Below are 26,652 nucleotides of genomic sequence, written 5' to 3'. Positions count from 1 at the left end.
TAATTTTCTAGGAGATTTCAGTAAAAGATAATAAAAAAATTGTCATCAGTAACAGTAGGTATTAACTGCTTTTCCAAATGTTGTTGCTGTAAAAATTATTATTGTTATAAATTTTGAATTCTTGGTCAAATTGGACACTAACGGTCTTGAGATGATTTTGACCTAAAAAAACTGAATTAAACGTATTTTGTTACAGACATCCTCTTAAAAGGCGATGCTGAAATACAAAACAGACCAAGTGGCCTCCATCGTAGCCCTACCGTTAATCGGAATCTTGCTGATTTGGACCGTAGTGATTTTCCACAAGAATCGGAAGAAATGGGGCCCTTACGACATACCTATAGTGTCCGTTTTGGTTTCCAGCATTCTCAGAAACACAACAATCCTAGTCTATGTCGTTGCTATCATCTTCAGTGAATTTAATACTGATTATTGCGGCATCGTTACGTGGATCTTCAACTCTATTCACACTTTCCAAGCCTCCAGCTTAACTTCAATCGCGGTGATTGGACTTTTTTCCGCCAAGTTGCACCGCAAAAACCAAAATGTCCGCACCTTTCTCACTTCCACTCACATTATCTACCATCTGTTTTGTTTGACCACTTTATGCGCGTGTGTTGGTGTAGCAGCAATTTTGGCGCAGAAAAACCAAAACGACTTTGGTGATGATAGTCCTTGCAATTTCCTACCTTTTGAGCTGGACGTAAAGTTTAACGTGTTTATTATAGTGTTGCATGTGTTTTTGGGTACAGTTTCTCTAACCTGCTTTTTGGCTATTTGCTACAACTACTACAAAACTAAAAAAGAAGGTTTTGACTACATTAAGAAAAGCAACAGTGACTTAAGTGAACTGAGTAACAACTTCCATGGTATCAATACTAATGTGAATGAAAGTAGAAGTTTCTACGACACTTATACAATTAGCAAAAATGATAATAACTACAAGGATACTTGGAGCAACAACCACCATTTTGCTAACAGTGAAGTCCTGTCCAATAACTCCACTACAGTGAGTTCGACCAATTCCAGAAGACCTTGCATTATGAAGCAACCTCAAGAAGATGATGAAGGAGTGGAGGTGAAGAGGACCGGTCTGGAAACTATGCATCCTGTACTAATTGTGTGCTACTTGTTCTATCATCTCCCGTTGATCGTAAGTAAATCATTTTTTTTTTGTTTAACAAAGTACGGTGTGGGTCGTCATGCTATAATCACAGAATGTCATGAAGTAAACCAGTTTCGGTGTTTACAAATAACCAAGCGTTGCGTAACAGAGCAAAATAATTTACAGTAAATGGAAAATCGTCTAACACGGTATATTGTTTCAAGTGGAATGCAGGTTGCTTCCGATTTTTCACGGTTTTTATTAGTTAATAGATAACGGAAACTGTAACTTAGTTTTAAAATTCGGTGGATATTGTGGATTGATGGACATGATGAAATTTATAGAGGTTGGTGAAGCCCAGAAGTTGGAAAGTTATTTTCAGTAGATCAGGCAGCACAAATTGTACACTGATCATCTTCAGAAGTGACGTAAAAACTACTAAGAGTGATAAATGTCGTTAAAATGAAGAAAGAAGCTAAATAGATACTTACTTTTCTGAACAACTTTATTAGAAGTTCCGAAAACATTCAATATTCACAAAAAGTGTCTGAAACTGGCTTAGTCCAATTAAGCATCAATTTAGCATTTCAATAGTCTTGAAGGGATTAGAATAACCAAATAACTCCTTAAAAATATTAGGAATGAAAAGAGGTCTTAACAGCATTTTTAAGGATATATCTTCTAAGGGTCTTTCAGGCCTGAAGGTTAAAAACTAAATTCACTGATGAGAAGTTTTACAAAGTTATGATGTTGGCTTAGTCAAAAAGTGTCCAAAGCACTGAATATTTAATGGTATTTTAAAAATCAAGTCTTAGAGTCACAAGTCTTAGAGTTACTAAATTTTAGCAAGAGAAGAAATCTATAAATTAGTTTGCGAACCACTGACATTGAATCGTTTCACCAATATTATTCATAGGGACCAAAATAGAAAATATATGCAAATTACACATCTCATAAAATTCTTCACTGTCTGAAGGGAAGAAAAAAATTAAAAAGTGATTCTAATTATAGTAATTCATGGTTTAGAGTGTCCTGGACACCTTCTAGGTTCAAGTGCCACAACTTGACAATGTTAAATCGATATATGGCATGTCCCTGGATATTTCTAAGGACATCTCATAAAATGCTTCACTGTCTGAAGGGATAAAAAAATTAAAAACTGATTCTAATTATAGTAATTTATCATTTAGAGTGTCCTGGACACTTTCTGGGCTTGAGTGCCATAACTTGACAGTGTTAAATCAATGTATGGCATGTCTCTGGACAATTCTAAGGACATCTCATTGCTTCACCGTCTGAAGGGTTGAAAAAACTGTTCCAGACAGTCTAAACAATAAATTACTATAATTACAACTAGTTTTTAATTGGTTTCAAACGGTGAAGCAGTCTATAAAAATGAGATGTTCAATCTATTGAAATGTCCATTATCCAAAAACGTTCAATAGATAACTTCACCCAAACTAAATCATCTACAGAAGGAAAAGCAGCTTATTGCTTACACACTAAATATTGGGAAGTATTAAAAAGTTAATGTAAAATTGTCAGTCACTTATTGAGATCACTTTTCCCACGTTTATTATAATAGTAAGTCAACAAGTTAAAAGGTTTTGCAGCGACTAATTTGAAAATTGCCAATGGTAATTTAGGCGATTGGTTGCGATTAGCAACAGGTGTTAATTGTTCAAATTGTTTATAGCGATCACTCGGTATTATTTGCTGTTGGTAAGTATAGTTTTTGATGCCCAATTATCACCTAATTTGTAAATATTTTAAAAAAAGTATACTGTAAACCCAGATCAAATTGTTAATTAAGTACCTTCCAAATTTGTACGCTGCTTTCTAAATTTAGCTGTCAAAGGCATTTGAGATGCTTATAAACCAGTTCTGTTACCAAAAAATGTATGTTGTACTTATTCAGCTTTCTGCTTTTCTACTCGATTTATTAGCCATTTAATAGATGCTTACAAAATACCTACAAGTTATCAAATTAGTCAAAATGTTATTTTCTGCCTTCAGAAATACATTTCTAAATGTATTTTGAAAAATTTTGCTAATCGTACAAATCTCAAAAACTGCTAATAAATAATTAAATTACCTTTAACTGAATTATTTTACAGTTTGCAGCTTCCATACTATTTTTAAAAACTGTTTTTGTTGGTGACTAGTAATTAGTAGCAAATTTTAGTAGTAATAAGTGGCAATAGTAGGTCATTGCTGCAATATTACGTAAGTTTAAAGTCATTTAGATGTGCCAAACAATACGTGCTATTCAGTAACTTAACGTAAAAAAATTGACAAATATCAATAAAAAAGAAGATAACGTAAAACAGACCTGTTGTAAAGGTTTAGGTTGAGCAAAATGTGACAATAAACAAGCAAACATTCAAAGCATTTAGAGCTTATTTTTGTTTAATTTTCCTCACATATGGCCTTATTGACTAACTTCTGCAGGAATTATTAACAAAACGAAAGTTACTACGTTAATATTCCAACTTACTAAAACATCAGACGTGTGAATGAATAAAGCACCAGTCTGGGGGTTTCTTCTTAAATGATTGAAGACCCTTTTTAAAAAGCATTTCTTTAAGATGATATCAGTGATATACGAACTTTTCCGGTCATCCTGTTGATAGATTGTGAATGGTTCAGCTTGCTGCTTTTTTTGACCAATCACAAACTGTGGTGCTGTGATGGTGACAATTTTTTTTAGGTAAAATTTATTTAAATTATTAAAAAGTACCTAAACAATATGTCTACCAAAAAAACTGAAAAAAAACACCAAAAAATACTTGTTATGTAATAAAGTTTGTTCAAAACTTACCTGCAGCTTAAGGTATCGCTTGCATCAATATGATATGAAGAAATATTCTGTTGAAATATCAGACTATTAAATACTCAGATTATTTAATTATCTATCAGCATTATGTAAATATAAATTATTACTCTGCTTTACATAAATAATACTATTCATTTTCATCCACGTTCACCAAAAAGCAATTATCACACCATGCTCTACTTAAGTTTACCAACACACAAAAATGGAGAAATAAAACAGACTTTCATACTTTTAATGCATGATACAGGGTGATGACCTTTCGTGGTCCTTCCTGTAAACCTACAAAATACCCAGGGGCTTGTCAAAATTACTCATTAAGCACATTCCGTGCTTTATAATAATTATATACTAAGCCGAAAACGTTTGCCTTATAAAGCGATTGAAAAAAAAATACAAAGTCGTTCAGGCTTGTAAATGTAGGTTAATCGCCAAACCTAAAAACAGTAATCTATAAATATCAGTTTTGCCTTTGTACACCGATTAGCACAAGCAAAATGGGTCAAATTAAAAAAACCCTTTACCGATCAATAACCATAAAGTTTGATGGTCCAGTTGAAAAGATGCCAGTGATGAAATATACGTTTGAATAATAGCTGAAGTTACAGCACTACACATGTCAAGCAATTCATTCTAATGGTGTAATAAAATGTAATCTATCTTTAGAGTAGTGGCACATGGTTTGCAATGATGCACTGTGTGTTCCAAACAGATGTTTGTCAAGAGGAAGTTATGACACTCGTTGAATTATTAACGTTTCCGCAATTAAAATTATTTTAAATTTTAGCTTTTGATGGTTTTAGGGTTAGCTGAAAACAAGATGGTTTACTACACCATAGTACATAAACGTTATCCTTGTGGGGTAAATGTTGCAGTGCAAATAATTCATGCAGCTGTACTTTCATTTTTCCCATCCATAGAAAATAGAAACTTCCTAATCATTGTGAATCTTTGAACAATTTATATAGACAATTACTTCGACAATTATTGGTAATTTTCCTTAATTGATTCAAGCAAAGATCTAGTTGCGGCCGAGGGATTACGAAAGTGAAACCAACTCGCACAATGCCTTTTGTTGTTAGGTAAATGGCTTCCAGTGTAATACTTATTAATTGGTCTTAAAATTTTAACGGATTTTGCAAGTTGGTTTCGTCTGAAAATGCTTCCATTACGTCGTGTCCAATTAGTCAGAAACGCGTTTCTAGTCTCTCGTTTCTCTCCAAGACGTTATAGATTTATAGGCCCAGTACCACTGCAGATTTGGTCAGCTTAAAGGTTCTCAGACAAATTACAAGTTGTTACAAATATATGCTAGTCGTTGTTACCACAAACAAGTCTTTGAAATGTAATAAATTTGGTTTTTATATTTTTAATGTCTGAATATAGTACACAGAAACTTTATGAAGCAATAGTTTGTAGTTTAAAAGACAGACTTTTTTAAAAAATATTGCTAAAAACCTACTATACCAATAAGGTTAATGCCAGTAATGAAAGTTGATTAAAGAAAAGAATATCGCATTGTTAATAGCAAAACAAGGTTGACCAAACTCTAAGGAAGCACTTGATTTATGGACCATTGTTATTATTAGAACTTTAGTAGCATATATTGCGTTTTTACATTTGTATATAAATAAACAATAGTAATAAATAACCTCTTGACAAAAATATTATTGTCTGATATTCAAAGGCATTTAACAAAATCATGTCAGTTCAACAATCTATTACTTTTAGAAGTTCTGGCTAGTTAAGAAGAATCTGGAATTGTTACATACTGAATAATTACATTTCCAGATTTTCCATTTAGTGCAGTTAATATCAATATTGAATAGTTTTAAAGGGACTGTCATCATAGAAGTACATAATAGTGCAAAAAATCATCTATGAAATGGACAGTTCTAGGTGGATTTTTGTCACTGAAGGAAGTAAGGTTCTATGTATACAAGTTAACTTTAGCTTGAGGGAAAACTCTCTAAAAACCTTGATTTAACCGACACTTTTTATAATAAACATTTAAGTATAAACAAATCAGTATATCTGGTGACTTCTAGAATACTTCTAAAGTAGTAGTTGTGTGAAACACACAAATTTACATTCATCTAAAGTCTTCATCTGCATCTACATTTCATCAACCCTGAAAGTGTTTTAGATTATAACTCGGAATATTTAATAGTATAATTTAATAACTCAAGATGGTTTTTCATTAAAAAACGAAACCAACCTAACCTTACAACTCTACATTATTATCATCAATGTTTGAGGTTATTTAAGATATTACGGACATTTATACTCAACCATTTACTTCTAGAGTTGTTTCCAAAAAATGTCGTTTAGAAAGTTTTATGTTAAATTCTAGTTTTTTCAGGAAGAGGAAGCAAATTAAAATGTATAATGTAGTTCAATGTATGGGAATTTTTAAAAATTTTTGGTTTTGGTAACCATTTCAACAAGAGTTGCTTATAGTGCAAAGGTGATCCAAAGTTAGTATTTCTGGTATTGACTTTAGCAAGTCAGCTGTTTAAATAAATGCTTTTTCCATTGGACAACTTTGTATTTTTTTGATCTGAAGAAAGAAACATGTTTCATAGTTTGTAGAAAAAGATTCATGATTTTGTGATATTCTCTATCATCCCATATTCCTTTCTGCTGATTCAACAGCAGCTGATTCAGTTTTTCTTTGATTCTTGGTTTGGCTTAGCTTTCAGGTAATGGAACTTTCGACTAGTGACATTGATTGATTGATTGAACCTTCACAAACCAAAGAAATTTCAGTTTTTTAGACTCTTAAAACGCTTTTTCCACGTGGAAGAGATACTTTGAAAATTACATTCAAATCAAAGTTACCAAAGTCAAAACCTTTAATTTAGTCACTTTGTTAAGAAGGAAAACGTGGACCACTTTGAATCACTGACCTAGTTATGTCGTTTAATGACAGATTTACAGTCACTGTTAGACGCTGTCAAAACTCATTAAACAGTACCGTGAAACTGTAAAATGTTAAATAGTCGCGTCTTTTTAATGATTCACGCAGTAAATGTTAAATTTGGCATTTATGACGTTGAATTTGACAGCTATGACACTTAATAGCGTGGCTTGTAGTCAGGTGACACTTGTTATAACTGTTAAAACTCATTCACCAGTGAGATAAAACTGTTAAATGCGAAACAGTTGTTCATTCTATTTACACCTCAATAAAGGCCTTTGACATTTGTGAGGTTAACACTTATTTCTTACGTCACCTTATAGCTCCACAGAGCTAAACTTAATAGTTATGACATTAACAGATGATGATTTTTGACAGCTGTCAGAGACGTCACCTGACATCTGTCAAAAATCATGCAACTGTGACGCAAAATTACCAATGCAAGATAGTTCTACCGCTTGAATTAATCATACTGTACATTGTATTTATAGTCCTAACTGTAAATGTAAATTGTATGTAAAGCTCCATAAAGCCAAATTTGACAGTTGTGACGCTACAAAGTGACGTATCAAAGTGTTCCTTAATGTCAGAATTGACAAATTTGATTGCATCCATCTTCAAACACAATTTACAGTGCAATCCCTCAAAGGAACACATCTATTTGATATTTTACACTTTCAGGTCACTGCTGATTGAGTTTTGATAGTTATGACAGCTGTCACGTGACGCAATCAAAGTATTTAAGTGTCCCCGAACGTCAGAACTGTCAAATTTGGCTTCATGGAGCTGTAAAGACTACTTAGAGTATGGTTCGTCCAAGACACATTTACTTGACATGTTATAGTCTAAATTCCCTTGCCTGAATTGTTGCTTTTGATGTGCATTTATTAGCTTTTTCATTATCAGTCTTTTGAATTCACCTACAATTCCTTAGATGCCTTAGATTCTATCTTTGTTCATTACTGAGGGATATACAAAATGATGGTTTGAATAATTTAATCACTCAAGGTAGTAAACAATACTTATACAAAGTATATAAAAACTTTCTAAAAGCATTTTTTAGAATTTTTTTAGCCAGAAAATGTAACATTTTTGTCATAACAACACTCTCCACAGTGTGGTTTGTAATGTTTATGAGAACAACTTTTCTTGATCATAATCAAAAACGAATTAGGAATTATTAACCTATTTTTCCTAAATTAGCTGATGAACTATTTTGATATCCAGAACAGACATGTTATTCAGAAACTTGCCTTTATTCTCCTTCTAGAGTTAGATAAAATGTGCGTGATAATTTGTTATTCACTTTTTTTGAATTTCTATTTGAAATTTTGTCTTCTTTCCTTTTTCCATTTCCATTCACTTAATTATATTACTACTTTTCTTGAACTTATTTTCTTTATCTTACTTAGTGTTTCGTTTTCATTATTTTGGTTAATAACAGTATTCTTAATGCTTTTTGTTACATCTGTTTTTTTTCAGTATTTCACAGTTTTGATTATCAGTGAAAACTAATGTATCTAATGTTCCAATATAGGAAGAGCTAATAAGATATTGTGGAAATGCTCCAAAAAAATTAGTTTCAAAGCTACATAAACCTAAATAGGTACATTCTAAGGAAGACACTTTACTACTTGGTATAATACTACTACTTGGAATGCCTTTTAAGTATAAACACATACTTTATATTCTGGAGCAAGTAAAACATGAAACTTAACCATTATTATTATTAATCACATAAAACAACAGGTGGCTAACAATGCAATCTGCTTGGTGATTGGTCATTGTCAAGATTACAACTATTAAACAATCAGTGCATTTACTAATGTAAATTAATGGCCTTTTGATTTTGTGTGTTGAACAATTGTAATATTTTGATAAGTCAATAATACGTTCTGATAACAAGAGACTAATTTTAGCAACACATTGATTGCAATTAGGGTTACAGTAAACCTAGTCACTATTGCAAAATTTAAATGTTTATATGTTTCTGCAAGTTTTACTTTATATTCCAGACATTCTTAGTACTTTCTGGTTCGTGCTTTTTGCCAAATAAAATGTTTTTTGCTTGCATTTTATGGCCATGTGGTTGCTATCTACTATAAGTCCTGTTATAAGAGATTCTCATCAAAATGTAACCATCTACTTCATAAACACCCACTATGTAGGAAGTAGGAACTACATACAATTAAAAATATCATATTATAGTAGTTATAGTGTTTTTGTAATTTATTGAGTATTGAAACGTAATACAAAACGCTCTTAACTCTTACCAAAACTCATTGAAGTAATGTGTTAGAACACCCACTACAAATTCCTTGTAATAAAAGCGCAAAACTAAAAATCAAGCACCATCATTATAAAGGTGTATACATCCATTTACCACACAGTGAGTGAATACTATCCATTCAAAAAAGCTAACCATACACCACAAGTGAAATCGATACTTGCGATCTGATACTCCATACACCTAACATCTGGTGTGCAATTTCAATGGTCGTTGTTCAGTACCGCTGCGAAGAATAAAACCATTTTTTTCTACTAAAAAGCTAACAGTTTACGTACTTTGGACGTTCCCAAGTTAAAAATTAATTAAACAGTCGTGACTTATTATGTGTTTCGTGCTTCTCCTTGTTCTCTGGTGTCTACATCATTATTAACGCCATAAAAATGCAGGAAAAAGCATAGCGAGAGTTTTGCAACCGCAATTAATATTTCAACTTTATTCAATGTCTGAAAAAAAAAATGGATAATGAGGAGAAAGTGCCTTGCACCGGATATTTGGCTATGGGGCTTTGTTGACCAAATATGTAGGCACATCCTTTGAATAAGACAGAAAAAACACTTAATGGATGTTTGTTTTCTTTGACCGGTAAATTTCCGAGCCAATGAAGAGGTCAAAACTGTTTTACAAACAACAAAGTGAATGTTAGGTACGCGGGGCTGGCACCAATTATCGATTGGCCCTGATACTGAAGTTTTAGTTGTAAATTTAGATCATCCACTTAACCTACAATCACGATCAATCATAAATAAATAATAAAAGCGATTTTCAGGTCCCTTTGGTATCGGTTTATGCAGGGGCGGTTCGTGGCTGTTATTAAGTAAAAACGACTAACAATTCAGTAATAAAAACTGTATTTTAGCAAAACATAACCAAAGATCTCTGGTCATTTTTGAGAACAAAAATCATTTATGACAACAACACTGATTTTATGAGAGTGTTGAACGTTTATTAAGCGTCTTTGACCTTTTACTACTTTTGCAACTCGTCCAACAAAAAAAAAACGTTGCCAGTATAGCAAATATTGCATTATTGTATAACCTCATGCAGGAACGAGATTACGTGTGTTCAGATTGGTTTTGTGTAGTAGTATAGTTAACAGCTTTTTAATTAGCGATTAACTGCGAAACACGTTTTAAACAAAATAATAAACAACTTGCTTGTTTAGTCTGGAATTGGTTTAAAACATCATGTTGAAAGGGCAAAATATTCCTTGATTACCTGCTGTTATTCATAGCAAGTTGGTATAACATATGTGGTAGGCACTGTTTGCTCCTTTGTTGTTTAAAAGTATAATTAATTTAGAATTTGTTTACTGTAAACAGGCATTTAAACCAACTTGGAAAGCTTCCAGGTAACATGCAAGATTATTCGTCATTTCAGCTTACTTGAATTTTTGTCAAATTCTGGTAGGACACCAGAATAAAACTGAAACTTAGGGCTGAGAAGAACAGTTGTTTTCATTTATTGTCGTTGTCTCGAAAATATCACAATTTCCCACATTTCCTTAAACACTGCTAACTAATTCTATAAGTAGTAACACAAAGCTGGGAGTTGCATCTTTCGGTCCAGGAGCCTAATTCTTGAAAGCAGGGAAACGGAATTCTCAAGAGAAATATTGATAGAATGTGACAGAAGAAGCTGACAATGGCGGATTCCTGTCACATTCTAGAGGTCTTTCTCTTAATAGTTCCCTTCCCGCCTCGTTTCAAGAATACGCACCCTGATGTACAGGGTGAATCAACGATAGAGTAAAGTTCATTATCTCATTTGTTTCGAGAAATACAAAAAAAATGTTTTAGAGAATATTGAGATGCATAGTTTCAAATTACCTTTGGATATACAGGGTGGTTCATAAAGGCGTGGTAGATAAAATATTAGTTCTTTAAATAAAATCCCCTATTTGTTGAACACATTTTTAGAATCTCTGTAAAATTTTAAAACTTTTTTGTTAATAATGTCATATACCTACCCCTACTAGTTTTTCTAATATTTAAATTTTTTCAAAAAAATATAAGTTTTAACTAAGATGGAAATTTGTATCACTATTCTTTCTAAAGGTAGAATACTCATATTTGGTGCAAACGTTCTACAGGGATGACAAAAAAGATGTATCCAAATCTTGAGTTAGATCCTACAGAGCGTTCAATTTTTTTAAATATACTTTGACTAATTTAACTTAAAAAAACTCGACTTTTTTAAATGAAACACCCTGTAAATTTATGACATTATGAACAAAAATATCTTAAAATTTTAATGTGTTGTGTGTATATCCAAAAGTAATTTTAAACTATATGCTTCTCAATATTCTCTAACACTTTTCTGTTTTTCGGTACTAATGAGATAATTCACTCTATCGTACTCACCCTGTACAGTAAGTAAGAAGCTAATCAATAAAAAGCGTTCGTTTTTCATTTTAAACTGATATTTTTAAAATGGGCACGTGACACATCAAATTTGTGTTTACGTTTGGACTAACTGATATATTTTAAGTCACGTGACTAATTTTTTTAACGTCAAATCGGATACTGATTTTTAAGATTAAAAACGTAATTTATATGTTCCTGTAAAAAACAACAATTTAAGGCATAGTTATCAAAAAAAAAAAAAATTCTAAATTGCTTTCTAGGCTTGGTTTATAAAAGCAGGCTGGCCGATGAAACCTTTCAAATATCGTTTATCTTGACCTCCCGTAAACCAAACGGTTTCTGTTGCAACTGGGCAATAATACCTTCTAAGGAGGTTCGTGATATATTTATGTGGGATTCTCGAAATACTAAACGTGATTATAGATATACACAGTCTTCGGTATATTACCCACTAATCGGCTTTGCTGTAACCGATTCCGTGAACTTTTACTGATCCATAACTCAATAAGCCGTATTCAATTACTATAGTCTTGAATTCTTGACCTTTGATCCTGCCTTAGTAAGACAAAATATCGCAAAGCTATCGGACAAGAAAATGAGCATCAAGACGATAATTCTGTAAAAAGTTTGTGTGTCAGTCGCACCTAAAGATGCAACAAAACCAACTCAACCTACGCTCTACACGAAGTGAAATCTTCAATGAAATTAAAAATGGTATACCATTTACGCAAACACCATCAAAGGTCAATTACCAAACATCTGGTTAATGGTGGTCAAGTTCATTTTGATGGTAATATACGGGCGTTTATGGTCCGAATCTGTCGCATATGGTCTGCGTGAGATTTTCGACACTTTCATTTGATCACTTTTCTTTTTCAGTCACCTAGTTTATTAATTTAAAAATTCATTAATAATAGCTAAGCTAATTTGAATTTTAGTTAAGTTTGTAGAACGATGGTTTATGAAGCGGATCGAATTATCGTTCAACCAGCTAATTAATGTTACTAATCTTCTTCTTGAAGTGGACGATTCATATTGGTCTATATCACATTATTCACTTTTACTGCGTTTGCCAATTGCCAGATATTCTATAGTTATCCATATATTTAGGCGATCGCTCACTCTGGGGTACATCCCGGGGGTCTGGAGAAGAGTAAGAGTCGTGTTCATTCCCAAAAGGGAAAGGGAGATTACTTTATTCCGAAATCGTTTCGACTCATCAGCCTCTCGAGGTTTTGGACCATCATATTAAGGAAGAGCTGCTCACTGGGGTTCCTCTACACGAGAAGCAATAAACTTACAGGGCGGGTAGGTCTACGGAAGCCGCCCTTCATCACCTCGTACGGAGGCTGGAGAAGGGCAGTGGTGCTTTGGTACCTAGTTGTTGATACTCTGCTCTGGAGACTCAACTCTTGCCGTTGAGGGCCTGGCGAGAAATATCCAGGCTGCTCTTCGCTTCGATCCACACAGTTTTGATGTGAGGAGGAGGGTCTCTCTGTGAACCTGGCCAAAGTGTCTTTACGAACGACGAAAACTTGTTGCCGGACTTAAATCTGTTCGGCCACATTCTGGGGTACAAATCCTAGGTCAAATACCTAGGGGTCATTCTAGATTCCAGGCTGACCTGGAACGAGCACCTTGCAGTCAAAACCGGGAAGGCTCGCAATGCTCTCTGGGCGTGCAAAAGGGCCTTTGATACAACGTGGGGACTCCAGCCGAGGATCCTTCGATTACAGACTCAGCGTCATCTCGGGGGCTGGGGGGCGGTGAGGGTGTGCCCGGAATTGTTAATGAAGCAGGATCGGGTGCCTCCGACGCTTCTGTCCAGCAGACCTCTAGAGTTTGTAGTACCTGAGAGGGAGGACTGGGAATTCTAAGAAAATAATATCTACTTTACTTCTTTTGTTTTGTTCTGTCAAAACATGACACACGCACACCCAATTCAGCTATTTTGACCGGTTTTTGGTGTCACGTGACTTTTGGCGGCTATTTTGACTTTTCACAGCCATAGCCAACTGGTTGGTTGAATTATTGATTGGGCCGGTAGAGGGCGTCAAAGTCGATGAATTTATTTTCCACTTTTTTTAGTGCAATGCTTCATTCAATCGGAAATAACTCGCTTATTTAGTCTACACTATATGTTTAAACTGAAACAGTCACGTGACAAATGTTCAAATTTCGTTTTGACATAAAAAGTCTCACGTGGCTTTTACGCCTTACAAGGCAAAAACTGATAGGATGCATCAAACATTATTTTGACTAATCGTAGCTCCGTTATTTGAGGAGTTACAAAATAACTTGAATAAGAAAAGTTGTAGGGAATTTTATCCTCTACAAGATTGTAGTAAGGTGTTTCTGCCCTTCAGAGTCTCCATCAATAATTACAAGGCAAAATGTGACAGAGGTAGCAAATTGCTTTTTTTAAACTAACTTATGTTATCACTTGCAATGTAACATAGTTAAAGTTAAGATGTGACATTTCTTGTTTTTCTCCTTGTATTATTTCAATATTTCTATATTCCCAAAAGAGGTCTATTATTATTTGTATGTCTTATTGCATTTTCGAATGCCTGTTCCTTGATGTTTTATAGTATACATATTTGTGTTTTACGCTTTATATCGCCTTCAATCATCATATTGATTTTTGATCTTAGACATGTTAAATTTATTTTTTTTTAATTTAAACCCCTGAAAACCACATTACTGGACAAAATAAGGTTATTCAATCCTGAGAAAAAAAAAACGATTCACAGATTTTTTTGACACTACCAAGTCAATACCTTGAAGGAACAACCATATTGATCCCATGTGGTCTAAATAACTCGACCTTTCCCTCGGTATGGTTGACAAATAATCCATTGGTTAAATATCAGCGACAAGCGACGCATATATGCATTCTTAATGCATTCCGAAAGGCATTAGTGAGTAAACGGACTTGAATTGTCGATGCTTCGAATGGTCATAAGAGGAATTCCATTAGTACAAGTGACTCGGAGATATTTTTTAATGTCTGTCACCCCGTAAATGGCTTTTCACTTTTTTTAGGCTAAATTCCAGTATGAGATAGAAAACGTGTTGGTAACAGTAAATTGGGAACCATAAATAAACTCTTCCTGAATGGTTCAAACAATAATACCTACCGAAAGTGGTTATTAGCAAAAGAGAGCTTGAAAGCACAACGATTGTGGAATTATACAAAAGCAGTTAATTGACAATCGACAGCCGGTGATTATTTTAATGGAAACGCAATATCCGGTGGAAATAGATCTTGTGCCATTTCAGTGACGAAAGTCTCGATAAAGGGGTTAATCAATTATTTTGCTTCTAGGCAATATCCTGTACCAATTACAAAAAAAAAGAAAAGCCATTCACTAGAATCCTTGTATTTTTCGAATAAAATTTTCAACGCCAAAGGTGCACCTGTTCTTCAAGTAAAAACCGCTTAACCTTCCGATCATTTTCGCTAAATGTCAGATAATCGTGTGATATTTCACGATAATCCCTTTCGCTTAAGCGTTATGGATATGTAGGTTAAAACCACTCACTTTATACAGACAAAACGGCTTTGTAACAAAATCTACTATATCAATAAACACACAAATTTTTCCACATTTAAACGATTATTATTGTCTTCTATTAATCACGACAAGGTCACGATTCTATAATCAACCCAATTTAAACAACATTCCTTATATGGTTCGGAAAAAATTCGGCCATAATAAGCAGGTGATTGGCTTCATCCATCGTCAATTTTTGTGGTAACATTTCGTAATGAGAATCTTCGTAAAGGCTTGATTACACACATACGTGAACCTATCTTTTTACAGATGTTACGCTCTAGTAATCCACAAGTTGATAGATAGGCACTAAAAAATTTATTGTTTATGTAAGTATGTTGTAGTAATCTGTAAGTGAACTAAATAGCATATTAAGTTTTCTCATCAGTTTTGTCTTTTACGAGGTGATCATTTCAAAATTTTCTTTGTCTCAATAGTGAGTATTTATGTTAAGATCTCTTGGATAGCAAAACGCCAATTTTTCGTAATAGATTCAATTTGTGTACAGAAAATTGCTCAACCTATGCATTACCTGACAAATAAAATTCATTCATTTTACTTGATAAGTAAATAACAAATATTTGTCTACAAAAATCAATTTAAGAACTGTTTTAAATGTTGCCTATTCTTAGCCACACAATAGAATAACAGTTCAAAGATATACAAACAACTGCCTTTAAAATGCTAACATAGAAGGAAGCCACATGGCGTCAAATCCTGAAATCTATCAGGCCACCGTGTAAGTATTCTTCGTTCTGACCATTTGCCAACAAAAACATTGTTTAACCACTGTCAGACCAAAGATTTTAGAGAGAAAAAGTTTGTTTCTTGTAGATAATTATGTAAATTTTAAAATGTTGGTAAAATTGACGAAAAACTTTTTGTAGATACTATAATACAACAACCTCTACTTTTTGGCTCACCCTGTATAACGCAGACCGCTGAGGTAATTTTGGAGGACATCACTAGAAAGAGGAGGAAAAGAGGAATTTTTTGAGTGCTTGACCGTTACTGTACCTCAAAAAACAGCTGATATATTGACCGTTAACCTAAAAAGAGTGTTTTTTAGAGCAAAATGGAGTTTTTGGTTCCCAAAATGGATTTTGTGGACTATCTCCTAAACTAATAGAGATACGAAAAAAGTGCAAAGGGTGAAAATTGCGTAAAAAAAATCAGAAAAACTGAATCCGGAGTTTGAACCGACAAATTCCCACTGAAACTGCTTACAGGGTGACCAAACTGTAACCACCTCCACTTTTTGCCTCTCCCTGTAGAACACAGACCGCTGAGGTGATTTTGGAGGACACCACTAGAAAGAGGAGGAAAAGAGGAATTTTTTGAGTGGTTGACCATTACTGTATCTTAAAAAACAGCTGTTATATTGACAGTTAAAATTTGAAGAGGGTCTTTTTAGAGTAAAATGGAGTTTTTGGTTCCCAAAATGAATTTTGTGGATTATCTCTTAAACTAGTAGAGATACGAAAAAAGTGCAAAGGGTAAAAATTGCGTAGAAAAAATCATAAAAACTGACTCCGGAGTTTGAACCGACAAATTCCCACTGAAACTGCTTACAGGGTGACCAAACTGTAACAACCTCTACTTTTTGGCTCACCCTGTATAACGCAGACCGCTGAGGTAATATTTGAGGACACCACTAAAAAGAGGAAAAAAAAGGCCATTTATTGAGTAGTTGACCGTTAGTGAACCTGAAAAAACAGTTTATATAATGACAGTTAAAGTTTGAAGTGTCTTTTAGAGCAGAATGGAGTTTTTGGTCCCTAAATAGATTTTGTAAAATATCTCCAAAACTAATAGAGATACGAAAAAACTGCAAAGGGTGAAAATTGCGTAGAAAAAATCAGAAAAGTTGAATCCGGAGTTTGAACCGACAAATTCCCACTGAAACTGCTTACAGGGTGACCAAACTGTAACCACCTCCACTTTTTGCCTCACCCTGTAGAACACAGACTGCTGAGGTATTTTGGAGGACACCACTAGAAAGAGGAGGAAAATGGGAATATTTTGAGTGGTTGACCATTACTGTACCTCAAAAAACAGCTGATATATTGACAGTTAAAATTTGAAGAGGGTCTTTTAGAGCAAAATGAAGTTTTTGGTTCCCAAAATGGATTTTGTGGACTATCTCCTAAACTAATAGAGATTTGAAAAAAGTGCAAAGGGTGAAAATTGCGTAGAAAAAATCAGAAAAACTGAATCCGGAGTTTGAACCGACAAATTCCCGCTGAAACTGTTTACAGGGTGACCAAACTGTAACACCCTTCACTTTTTTGGCTCACTCTGTATAACACAGACCGCTGAGGTCATTTTGGAGGACACCACTAGAAAGAGGAGGAAAAGAGGATTTTTTTGAGTGCTTGACCGTTACTGTACCTCAAAAAACAGCTGATATATTGACAGTTAAAATTTGAAGAGGGTCTTTTAGAGCAAAATGAAGTTTTTGGTCCCCTAAATGGATTATGTGGAATATTTTCTAAACTACTATTTATGCCAGAGATGAGCCATAAAATTAACGATTTTATCTACCAAATAAGAAAATTATTTATTATTTTATGAATAAAAGGCTAATTTCTCTTTAGTCAAGTTTGAAGCCATGTGTTCTTTTGTATGTTACCGTGCTTTTTCCATTATTGTTTGCCAAAAAGCATCTTGATTAGTAAAGTAACACATTTAACGAAAATGTCATCTCTCAATTGATGTAAATATTTGGATAATGCTAATTTACATAATTTCTAACCATTAATGCATAATGGAGAACCTTCATGCATTATTTTCAGCAAACCAGTGTTTGTTTGTAACAATTTTCTACAACAATCCTATGCTGAAATATTAATAGAAAATATGTTTTCTTAATTTCTAGTTGACTCCATAAAAAAACAACAAAAATATTTCTGTTATTTAATACCAAAATTAACAATTTTTTCAGTTTTTTATGTTATGTTTCACTTATGTGTTTCTTTCACTTTTATGTTCGTTTTGTTGTAGGTATAATATACCTAATTGTCGTATTTTTAACTTTGCTGACCATTAAAAGTGGTTCAGTATAATTTACTCACGAATCTAAAAGAGAAGTATACCAAAATGAAAAATATACGTAAATAACAAAAACAGGTGTAATTATGTATTACAAGGCGTAGGCCTTTTTATATAATCCTTAGCTTTAGAGTATGAGCCGCATTAGAGAAGTTACAAATATAAGCAGAGTGGCGCAGTGGAAGCGTGCTGGGCCCATAACCCAGAGGTCCGTGGATCGAAACCACGCTCTGCTACAAAACTTTTTTTTTTTATTTCTAGACGATATCATCTATTATTAAGTAAAATGGTAACGTTTATTTTAACACTAATAACAAATGTGTTTTTTTTGTAAATACTAATTTTCAGAAATAGTTTTAACAGAATTAAATATTGTTTAGATTTTTGAAAAAAGTTTTTTCGTTTAAAATTCTTACAGAAAAGTCATGATTTATGGCTTAAAATTTAACTTTCTGAGAAGAGAGAGTGGTGTAGTTCTCAAAACTTCTCAACAACTATTATTAATATTTTGCCAATTGGGCAATACACAAAGTATTTAAAATGTACACACACTGTATCTTAATTAGGTATTTTTTTGCGTATGCTCTTCCTTCAAATTTAAACTGTTTCAAGACTTTTGCTTGAGTAAATCTTCGCTTTCAGAAAATTTGAAAACCACACATTACTTAGAAATAGAAATAAGCAAATTGACTACTAGAAAAAAAGTTAATAGTATCTGGTGCTTGTAAACCCGATTAAGATTTCAAAGAAAATAATTTGTCAGACAAATTTCAATAATTTCAGATATATTTAAAAAAAAATGGTATATACAATTTACGGGTAGTTAACTACAACAATGAAAGATCCTGAAGTACTGTAAATGTAAATTATATTTCGTACTTTTTTGCTTTTGAATTAGTTTCCCTGGCGTACACTTGATGAAAATATACAATAGAGCCCCTGCGGACAAACACGAACTTTAAAGCACGATTATAGAAACCCCCCGTTTACAAATTCAGAGAAAGCACTGCCCAAGAGTAGCTAATTGTATTTAAAAAAAATGTTTGAATTATGTGCTTTTCTTCTGAATAACACAAATTCAAAATAACACTAGAAATTCATCTGTTTTCTTTATTGTTCTTTCTTTTATTTCCTATTCTTCTTCTTCTTATATTGTATGACTTTCTCCCTGTCCCGCTTATCTGTATTTTTCGAGAAAAGAAAAAAACTTAGGTTCAAAAATATTATTGTTTGTTTTTTTTTTGGTGATACTGAGTTCTAATTAAGCCTGCACTTTTCAGCATTTAAGTGCTACAATATCATATTCACGTACAGAAAAGTCCAAAACTTCAAGGCATTAGTTTCACTACCAGAAATAATATAAGTAAAAGCTTCCTTTCTATTTGTACCAAGTATCCAAAAATGCCTAACATTTAATTTACCCTGAGAACACAAAATATTTGAAAGTAGACGAAGAAGGAAGTTTTTTTAAAGAATCCTTCAGAAAGTTTTGGATTTCAACTATACATTTTTATTCCTGACAACTTAAGAAGATCTTCAAAACTTACTACTTTCTGGATGTTTACAATTGAAATTTCCCTTATTTTTAACTGCATCAGACATTACAAAATGGTATAACCATAGTATAGCAAGAATAACTGAAGTCTTTTCGTTTTGCTTCTCGAATCTGAATTGGTATTTTTCGATAAAACACACATTCAAGGATATTGTACAGTCTGACAGTTGAAATGTACAGAATTATTAAATTGATGTTGTTTTTACTATTCTGATTTAGAATGAGCAAAGGTATGGACAAACATGCGGGCTAACATTAAAATCAAATTAAACAGTTTCTTCTGTTTCAAACATTTGCCAGTTAACACATCATGCAGAAGACTATTTCATAAAAACTTATATACTAAACAATGTTAACTTTTCTCATCTAAAACTGAAACTCAACAACTAGTGCAATGGTATATCCTTCAATTGGATAAAAATATTGCTTTGCTCTTAATTGTGCTATAATTGTAACTTTTAAACTTTTAATAGCAATTGATTAAAACCTCTAACCTTAATTGTCTCCACTCATTAATAATTGCGATCAAAGATAAAACCAAATGATTGATTGATATTAGTTCGCCTTAGTACCGGCTGTATAGTGGTTAAATGCCCTACGGCTAATTTCCTTTATGTATCCAACCTATAATCAAATTATTTATCCCCTCGTATAAAACTCAGGCCAAGGCCGTTTTAGCACTCAATTACCCTTCTAATATGTTATAAACCTAATGCAAAGACGCACGACAACAAAACGTTTAGTCAACTTAACACGATGATTTCATTCTTTTCATTCCTGAGGCAGGAACTGCAAAATTAGCTTCTAATTGACGTGTTTTACCATTGTTTTGTGCACAAACCCAAGTAGAAATATAGGGTACGTGTGTAAAATACAAGGTCATGTTGTTGACTAATGTATAATTAATATTACGCATAATTTATTAGAACGACAGGCAGGAAAGTGTCACTTTACCACCCCTCAGTGTAACCCCTCAGGCTGAAAGTATCACTTTCCTCAAACTCTTTCCGCGGGCCACAATTATGTGTTTTCGACCTCCCTATGCGTAATTATCTACTTTTTATTGATAATAGAATTTTCTTTCAGGTTTTATGTATCTATCCTCGACTGATTTACCCTTGGCCAGTTGAGGGCGTAGCACTTTGGCTAGGATTGGTGCAGGACCTACTAATACCGATTGGACTTGGAATAGTCGATTCCAGGTTTTGTGGATGGGTTGGCAACGTTTACAATTGTTCTAATAAAAGTCCTGAAGAGAAGTTACCCCAAGGTACCATAAAACCATTTTTACGCACAAATGAGTCTGTAATATGTCGAGTCTGTAAAGGTTGTGCTTTAATTGTTTTGTAAAATAATTACATGACATGAATTAATAAAACAAATAAAAATATTTTCAGGAATCTAAAGAATAAGATATCTTAAAACTCTGGTACAAAATTTTATTTATGTTTTTGTTTTATATATTTTTATTAGTTTTTATACTTTCTTTGTAGGTACTGGATTTACTTTTAGAAAAATAAAATGTATTATAAGTTCTTTGAAGTGTAGTCACCGCACTCGCTTATTTTAAATGGAACACCGAGTATATATTATTAAAATTTTGAATATCCTTCAGAATTATAAGTATGTTCCATATCTATCAAAATCTATATCTATAATCAACTGTTTAAGGTTAAAATAGCATGATTGCCATCGCGTGACTATTTTTACGATAAATTGGAATTGTTGAAGGTCACGTGACTCTTCTTACGGTTAAAATAGCTATCTTGCAACTACGTGACCATATTTAAGGTCAAAATGTTGCTCTAAACATCACGTGATTATTTTTACGACTACAAGGAATTTCTGTAGGTGGTATGTGACTCTTTTCAATTTTAAAATTCCGTTACGAAGGTCACCTATTTTTAAGCGTCGAGTGCAATCTTGAAGGCACATAACTCTTCTTACGAATAGAAAGCATCTTTACAGTCACGTGACCATCTTTAAAGTCAAAATGTTGTTCTGAAGACCCCGTAATCATTTTTACGATTGAAAAGTTTTTTAGAAAATCACGTCATTGTTTTTAACTATCAAATTCACTTGCACAGATCACGTGACTATTTTTACGGTTAAAATAGCTACCTTGCAGTCACGTGACCATATTTAGAGTCAAAATGTTGTTCTGAACGCCCCGTAATCTTTTTTACGATTGAAAAGATTTTTTGAAAATCACGTCATTGTTTTTAACTATCAAATTCACTTGCACAGATCACGTGACTATTTTCAAGCATCGGATGGAATCTTCAAGTTTAAGTGATTATTTTTACGATTAAAATAGCTACCTTGCAGTCACGTGACCATATTTAAAGTCAAAATGTTGTTCTGAACGCCCCGTAATCTTTTTTACGTTTGAAAAGATTTTTTGAAAATCACGTCATTGTTTTTTACTATCAAATTCACTTGCACAGATCACGTGACTATTTTCAAGCATCGAATGTAATCTTCAAGTTTGTGACTATTTTTACGGTTAAAATAGCTACCTTGCAGTCACGTGACCATATTAAAAGTCAAAATGTTGTTCTGAACGCCCCGTAATCATTTTTACGGTTGAAAAGATTTTTTGAAAATCACGTCATTGTTTTTTACTATCAAATTCACTTGCACAGATCACGTGACTGTTTTCAAGCATCGAATGGAATCTTCAAGTTTAAGTGACTATTTTTACGGTTAAAATAGCTACCTTGCAGTCACGTGGCCATATTTAGAGTCAAAATGTTGTTCAGAACGCCCCGTAATCATTTTTACGGTTGAAAAGATTTTTTGAAAATCACGTCATTGTTTTTTACTATCAAATTCACTTGCACAGATCACGTGACTGTTTTCAAGCATCGAATGGAATCTTCAAGTTTAAGTGACTATTTTTACGGTTAAAATAGCTACCTTGCAGTCACGTGGCCATATTTAGAGTCAAAATGTTGTTCAGAACGCCCCGTAATCATTTTTACGGTTGAAAAGATTTTTTGAAAATCACGTCATTGTTTTTTACTATCAAATTCACTTGCACAGATCACGTGACTATTTTCAAGCATCGAATGGAATCTTCAAGTTTAAGTGACTATTTTTACGGTTAAAATAGCTACCTTGCAGTCACGTGACCATATTTAAAGTCAAAATGTTGTTCTGAACGCCCCGTAATCTTTTTTACGTTTAAAAAGATTTTTTGAAAATCACGTCATTGTTTTTTACTATCAAATTCGCTTGCACAGATCACGTGACTATTTTCAAGCATCGAATGTAATCTTAAAGTTTACGTGACAATTTTTACGGTTAAAATAGCTACCTTGCAGTCACGTGACCATATTAAAAGTCAAAATGTTGTTCTGAACGCCCCGTAATCATTTTTACGGTTGAAAAGATTTTTTGAAAATCACGTCATTGTTTTTTACTATCAAATTCACTTGCACAGATCACGTGACTGTTTTCAAGCATCGAATGGAATCTTCAAGTTTAAGTGACTATTTTTACGGTTAATATAGCTACCTTGCAGTCACGTGGCCATATTTTGAAAATTTGTATTACCATTAATTAAGTTTTCTCACTAACTTTTAATGAAACTCTTCATCTTTATGTACAGACAAAGATCATTTGTGAGTTAAACGTTATATTACGTACCACACGGGCGGAAAGACGGATTTTATAACTTCTGCCGCGGGCATCAAGTTCTTCTTTCTGTCCTTTTTGCGTACAAATAAATTATTTAACGATTCTGAATGTTGTTTCAGTTGGTTTGGATGGTAAATTCCGGCCCTTTGGGTTATCCAGTCAACCCCAGAGCCTTGATCTCAGCCAGCAGGAACGATCCAAGTCTCTACAACACACAGAACATCGTTTTCCTATAACCAATGGCTCTTTGTACACCAGCATTGATGGTCGATTGCCGGTTATTCATAATTACCGCAGGCACAAAGAGTTCAGAACAGGTTCGTATACTGATTGACGAGTTTTGTCATATTTTTTAGCTTAAAGAACGGTTGTTACTGTACTATATACAAGAAACAACCTTTCCTTGTATAAATCCAGTCTTAAATCAAGTGAAAAAACCTAATGCAGACCACAGATAACCTTTGATTAAAATGTGTAATTTTCTACAGGTTTCCACTATACAAAGTAAAAAAAACAATACTAATAGCATATAATTGGAAGTTCTAATAAAAACTGCATTTGAATTATGATTACGTAGGAATAACTTACTACAATTGCGGTTTTTCCCACAAGCCTATAAGAATAAGCCACATTCTGCAGCAAACAAATCTGTAAACATTTTTTGTTCTCTAGGAACCTTAAAACAACAGCAAGAGCTGCAATCCTCCAACGTTGCCCTGCATTCGTCCCATTTAAGCCGAAGGGATTCCTCTTTGCCTCAGAAAGTTTCCAGCTGCTCTAATTGCTCTATGGATCAATGCCCTAGCCACTCAGACTTGCATCACCTCACCCCCCAAAAAGTCCAAAGAAAATTGAGTTTCCTACAAGCGTCCCAAAACAATGTATTCGCCTCTAATGGAGAAAGAAAAGGTGGAATGATGGAGGTTATACCCAATTGCGTTTTTGTGGGAAACAAACGGTATAGAACAGAAATTTACAACCAGTTTTTTTGTTGTTAATTTATAAGAGTTTTAGACTGCAAAACACCCAAAATTCGTTGCAACGCAACCAAATCCGTATGGAAACCAACCGGCAGAAAAACCCTACGAAACGGTTAAGTCAAAGCCAGGAAAGCATCAATCATTTGTATTATACAGGGCCCAAAGTGGAAGAACTTTTGTACCACAAATCTGACCTAAATATTGCTAACTTTAACTTTAACGACCAGATGGTGAAGAATTCAAGAAACCTTTTAAGGTAATATTATAATTTGTTTAATTAAATTTCTTATATTGTTTGATTTCTGATCGATCCTGATTAGATTAAATGCAACAAGACTAAGCCGAAGTGAAGACTCCCTCAAAGATCTGCAGGCAGATTCCCCTATAATAGTCACTCCAAACCGCCCTCCAAAGTCTCAAAATCTCTACGAAGACTCATCAGACGACGAGGGCTCCTTCTTCAACCATCAAGAATCCCTCAAAGACTTTGATTCAGTCAGTTCCAGCAACTCTATCACAACAGAAGCCAACTGCGACTTTGAGTTTTACCAAGGCACTAGAACAAGCTTTCGAAACAGAAACGTTCCAGTGAATCCCACCAGCAAACCCCTCAAACACGTTTCCAACACCAAAATCACCAGGTCGAATTCCAGAAGATCACTGGAGAATCTGCAGGCTTTCATCGACGTTTCTGTACCACCACCTGGTAATAAAGTTAGTAAAGTGGTTCTGCAGCGTTCAAACTCTTACACCACTTTGGAGGACAAGAGGAAGAGGAGGAAACAAAGGAAAAGTGTGAGCAGGAGTAACTCTAAAGTTTCTGAAGCTGTGAAAGTGAGTAGCGTTCCACAGTCTCCTCGAGTATGGAATAAAAAGGTTAAATCGGTTGAGTATTTGCCGCATTTGAGTAGTAATGCTGGTTTTATTGAAGATATGAGGAATAACAATCTGAAACATGTGGGAAATAGTGTACCTGACTTTAAGAAAGTCTTTATTTCTGATTATATTTAAATGCAGTAGGTACAGTGTGTTTTTTGTGTGTTCTGTTTAATAAAGCTCAATTTTATGAGTAATTTTTTTAATTTTGAGGTTGTGTCTATGATTTGAGGCACTTAAAACGATACAGTTACGTATAAGTTTTTGTACCAAACAATTTATTTAGTTATTTATGTTACCTGAACTTTTCAGCTAGTTTGCCATAAGCAAACTGTTACTTAATATGTGATAAACGTGTAATCACTTTAATATAGTAATTACTTTTATTATTAATTAAGAACTCAATGTACATATGATTTTATAACATGATAATTGTATATAATTAGTACAAAAGAAAATACATTTTATGTTACATATGAAAACATGGACTTTTCACTTAGTAAGGATGTGGTTCCTCCCAGAAACATAACTATTTGGCATTATATGTTTTCAGGTCAATAGTGAGTAAGCTTTGACAGTTATGACAGCTGTCACGTGACGTAAACAAAGTATTAAATGGTTCCTTAACGTCCCAACTGTCAAATTTGGCTCCATATGGAGCTTTAAACACAACTTCCAGTGTGATTCCTCAAACTAGCGACTATTTCGAGTTTTATAGTTTTACGTCACTGCAGAACAGGTTTTGGAAGTTATAATAACAGCTGTCACGTGACATAAGAAAAGTATAAAAGTATTCCTTAACGTCAAAACTGTCAAATTTATCTCCATTAAGCTGTAAAGACTACTTACAGGATGGTTCCTCCCAGATACATAACTATTTGGCATTTTATGTTTTCAGAACACTGGTGGTGAGTAAGTTTTGACAGTTATGACAGCTGTCACGTGACATAAGAAAAGTATTCCTTACCACAAGAACTGTCGAATTTATCTCCATGGAGCTGTAAAGACTACTTACAGGATGGTTTCTCCCAGAAACAGAACTATATGGCATTTTATGTTTTCAGATCACTGGTGGTGAGTAAGTTATGACAGCTGTCACGTGACTCAAACAATGTATTAAATGATTCCTTAACGTCCCAACTGTCAAATTTGGCTCCATATGGAGCTTTAAACACAACTTCCAGTGTAATTCCTCAAACTAGCGACTATTTCGAGTTTTATAGTTTCACGTCACTGCAGAACAGGTTTTGGCAGTTATAACCTGTCACGTGACATAAGAAAAGTATAAAAGTATTCCTTAACGTCAAAAACCGTAAAATGTATCTCCATGGAGCTGTAAAGACTACTTACAAGATGGTTCCTCCCAGAAACATAACTATTTGGCATTTTATGTTTTCAGGTCACTGGCGAGTTAGTTTTGACAGTTATGACGTGACACAGGCAAAGTATTAAAGTGTTTCTTAACGTCCCAACTGTCAAA

The 26,652-nt window shown here is 33.7% G+C and overlaps 1 protein-coding gene and 1 non-coding gene across 2 annotated transcripts in view; both read left to right on the top strand.

Annotated features, from left to right (window-relative positions):
• The window catches only part of LOC145726841 (uncharacterized), a 40,577-nt gene extending 14,923 nt beyond the window's left edge, over positions 1 to 25,654 (top strand). The window contains exons 2-7 of the mRNA XM_081976096.1: positions 197 to 1,153; positions 20,761 to 20,944; positions 23,436 to 23,633; positions 23,989 to 24,274; positions 24,331 to 24,552; positions 24,617 to 25,654. Of these exons, the coding sequence (XP_081832222.1) occupies positions 215 to 1,153; positions 20,761 to 20,944; positions 23,436 to 23,633; positions 23,989 to 24,274; positions 24,331 to 24,552; positions 24,617 to 25,307 (2,520 nt within the window). The 5' untranslated portion in view covers positions 197 to 214 and the 3' untranslated portion in view covers positions 25,308 to 25,654. The remainder of the gene's footprint in view (positions 1 to 196; positions 1,154 to 20,760; positions 20,945 to 23,435; positions 23,634 to 23,988; positions 24,275 to 24,330; positions 24,553 to 24,616) is intronic.
• TRNAM-CAU (transfer RNA methionine (anticodon CAU)) lies at positions 18,284 to 18,355 on the top strand. The gene has a single exon. It is a non-coding gene; the product is annotated as a tRNA-Met (tRNA).
• Positions 25,655 to 26,652: the final 998 nt, after the last annotated feature.

The sequence above is a fragment of the Ips typographus genome, linkage group LG3, assembly GCF_016097725.1.
Source record: "Ips typographus isolate SLU linkage group LG3, UJ_Ityp_2.0, whole genome shotgun sequence".
NCBI classification, from domain to species: Eukaryota; Metazoa; Arthropoda; class Insecta; order Coleoptera; family Curculionidae; genus Ips; species Ips typographus.
The sequence above is the reverse complement of the archived record's forward strand: the minus strand, read 5'-3'. Positions and strand labels throughout refer to the sequence as shown.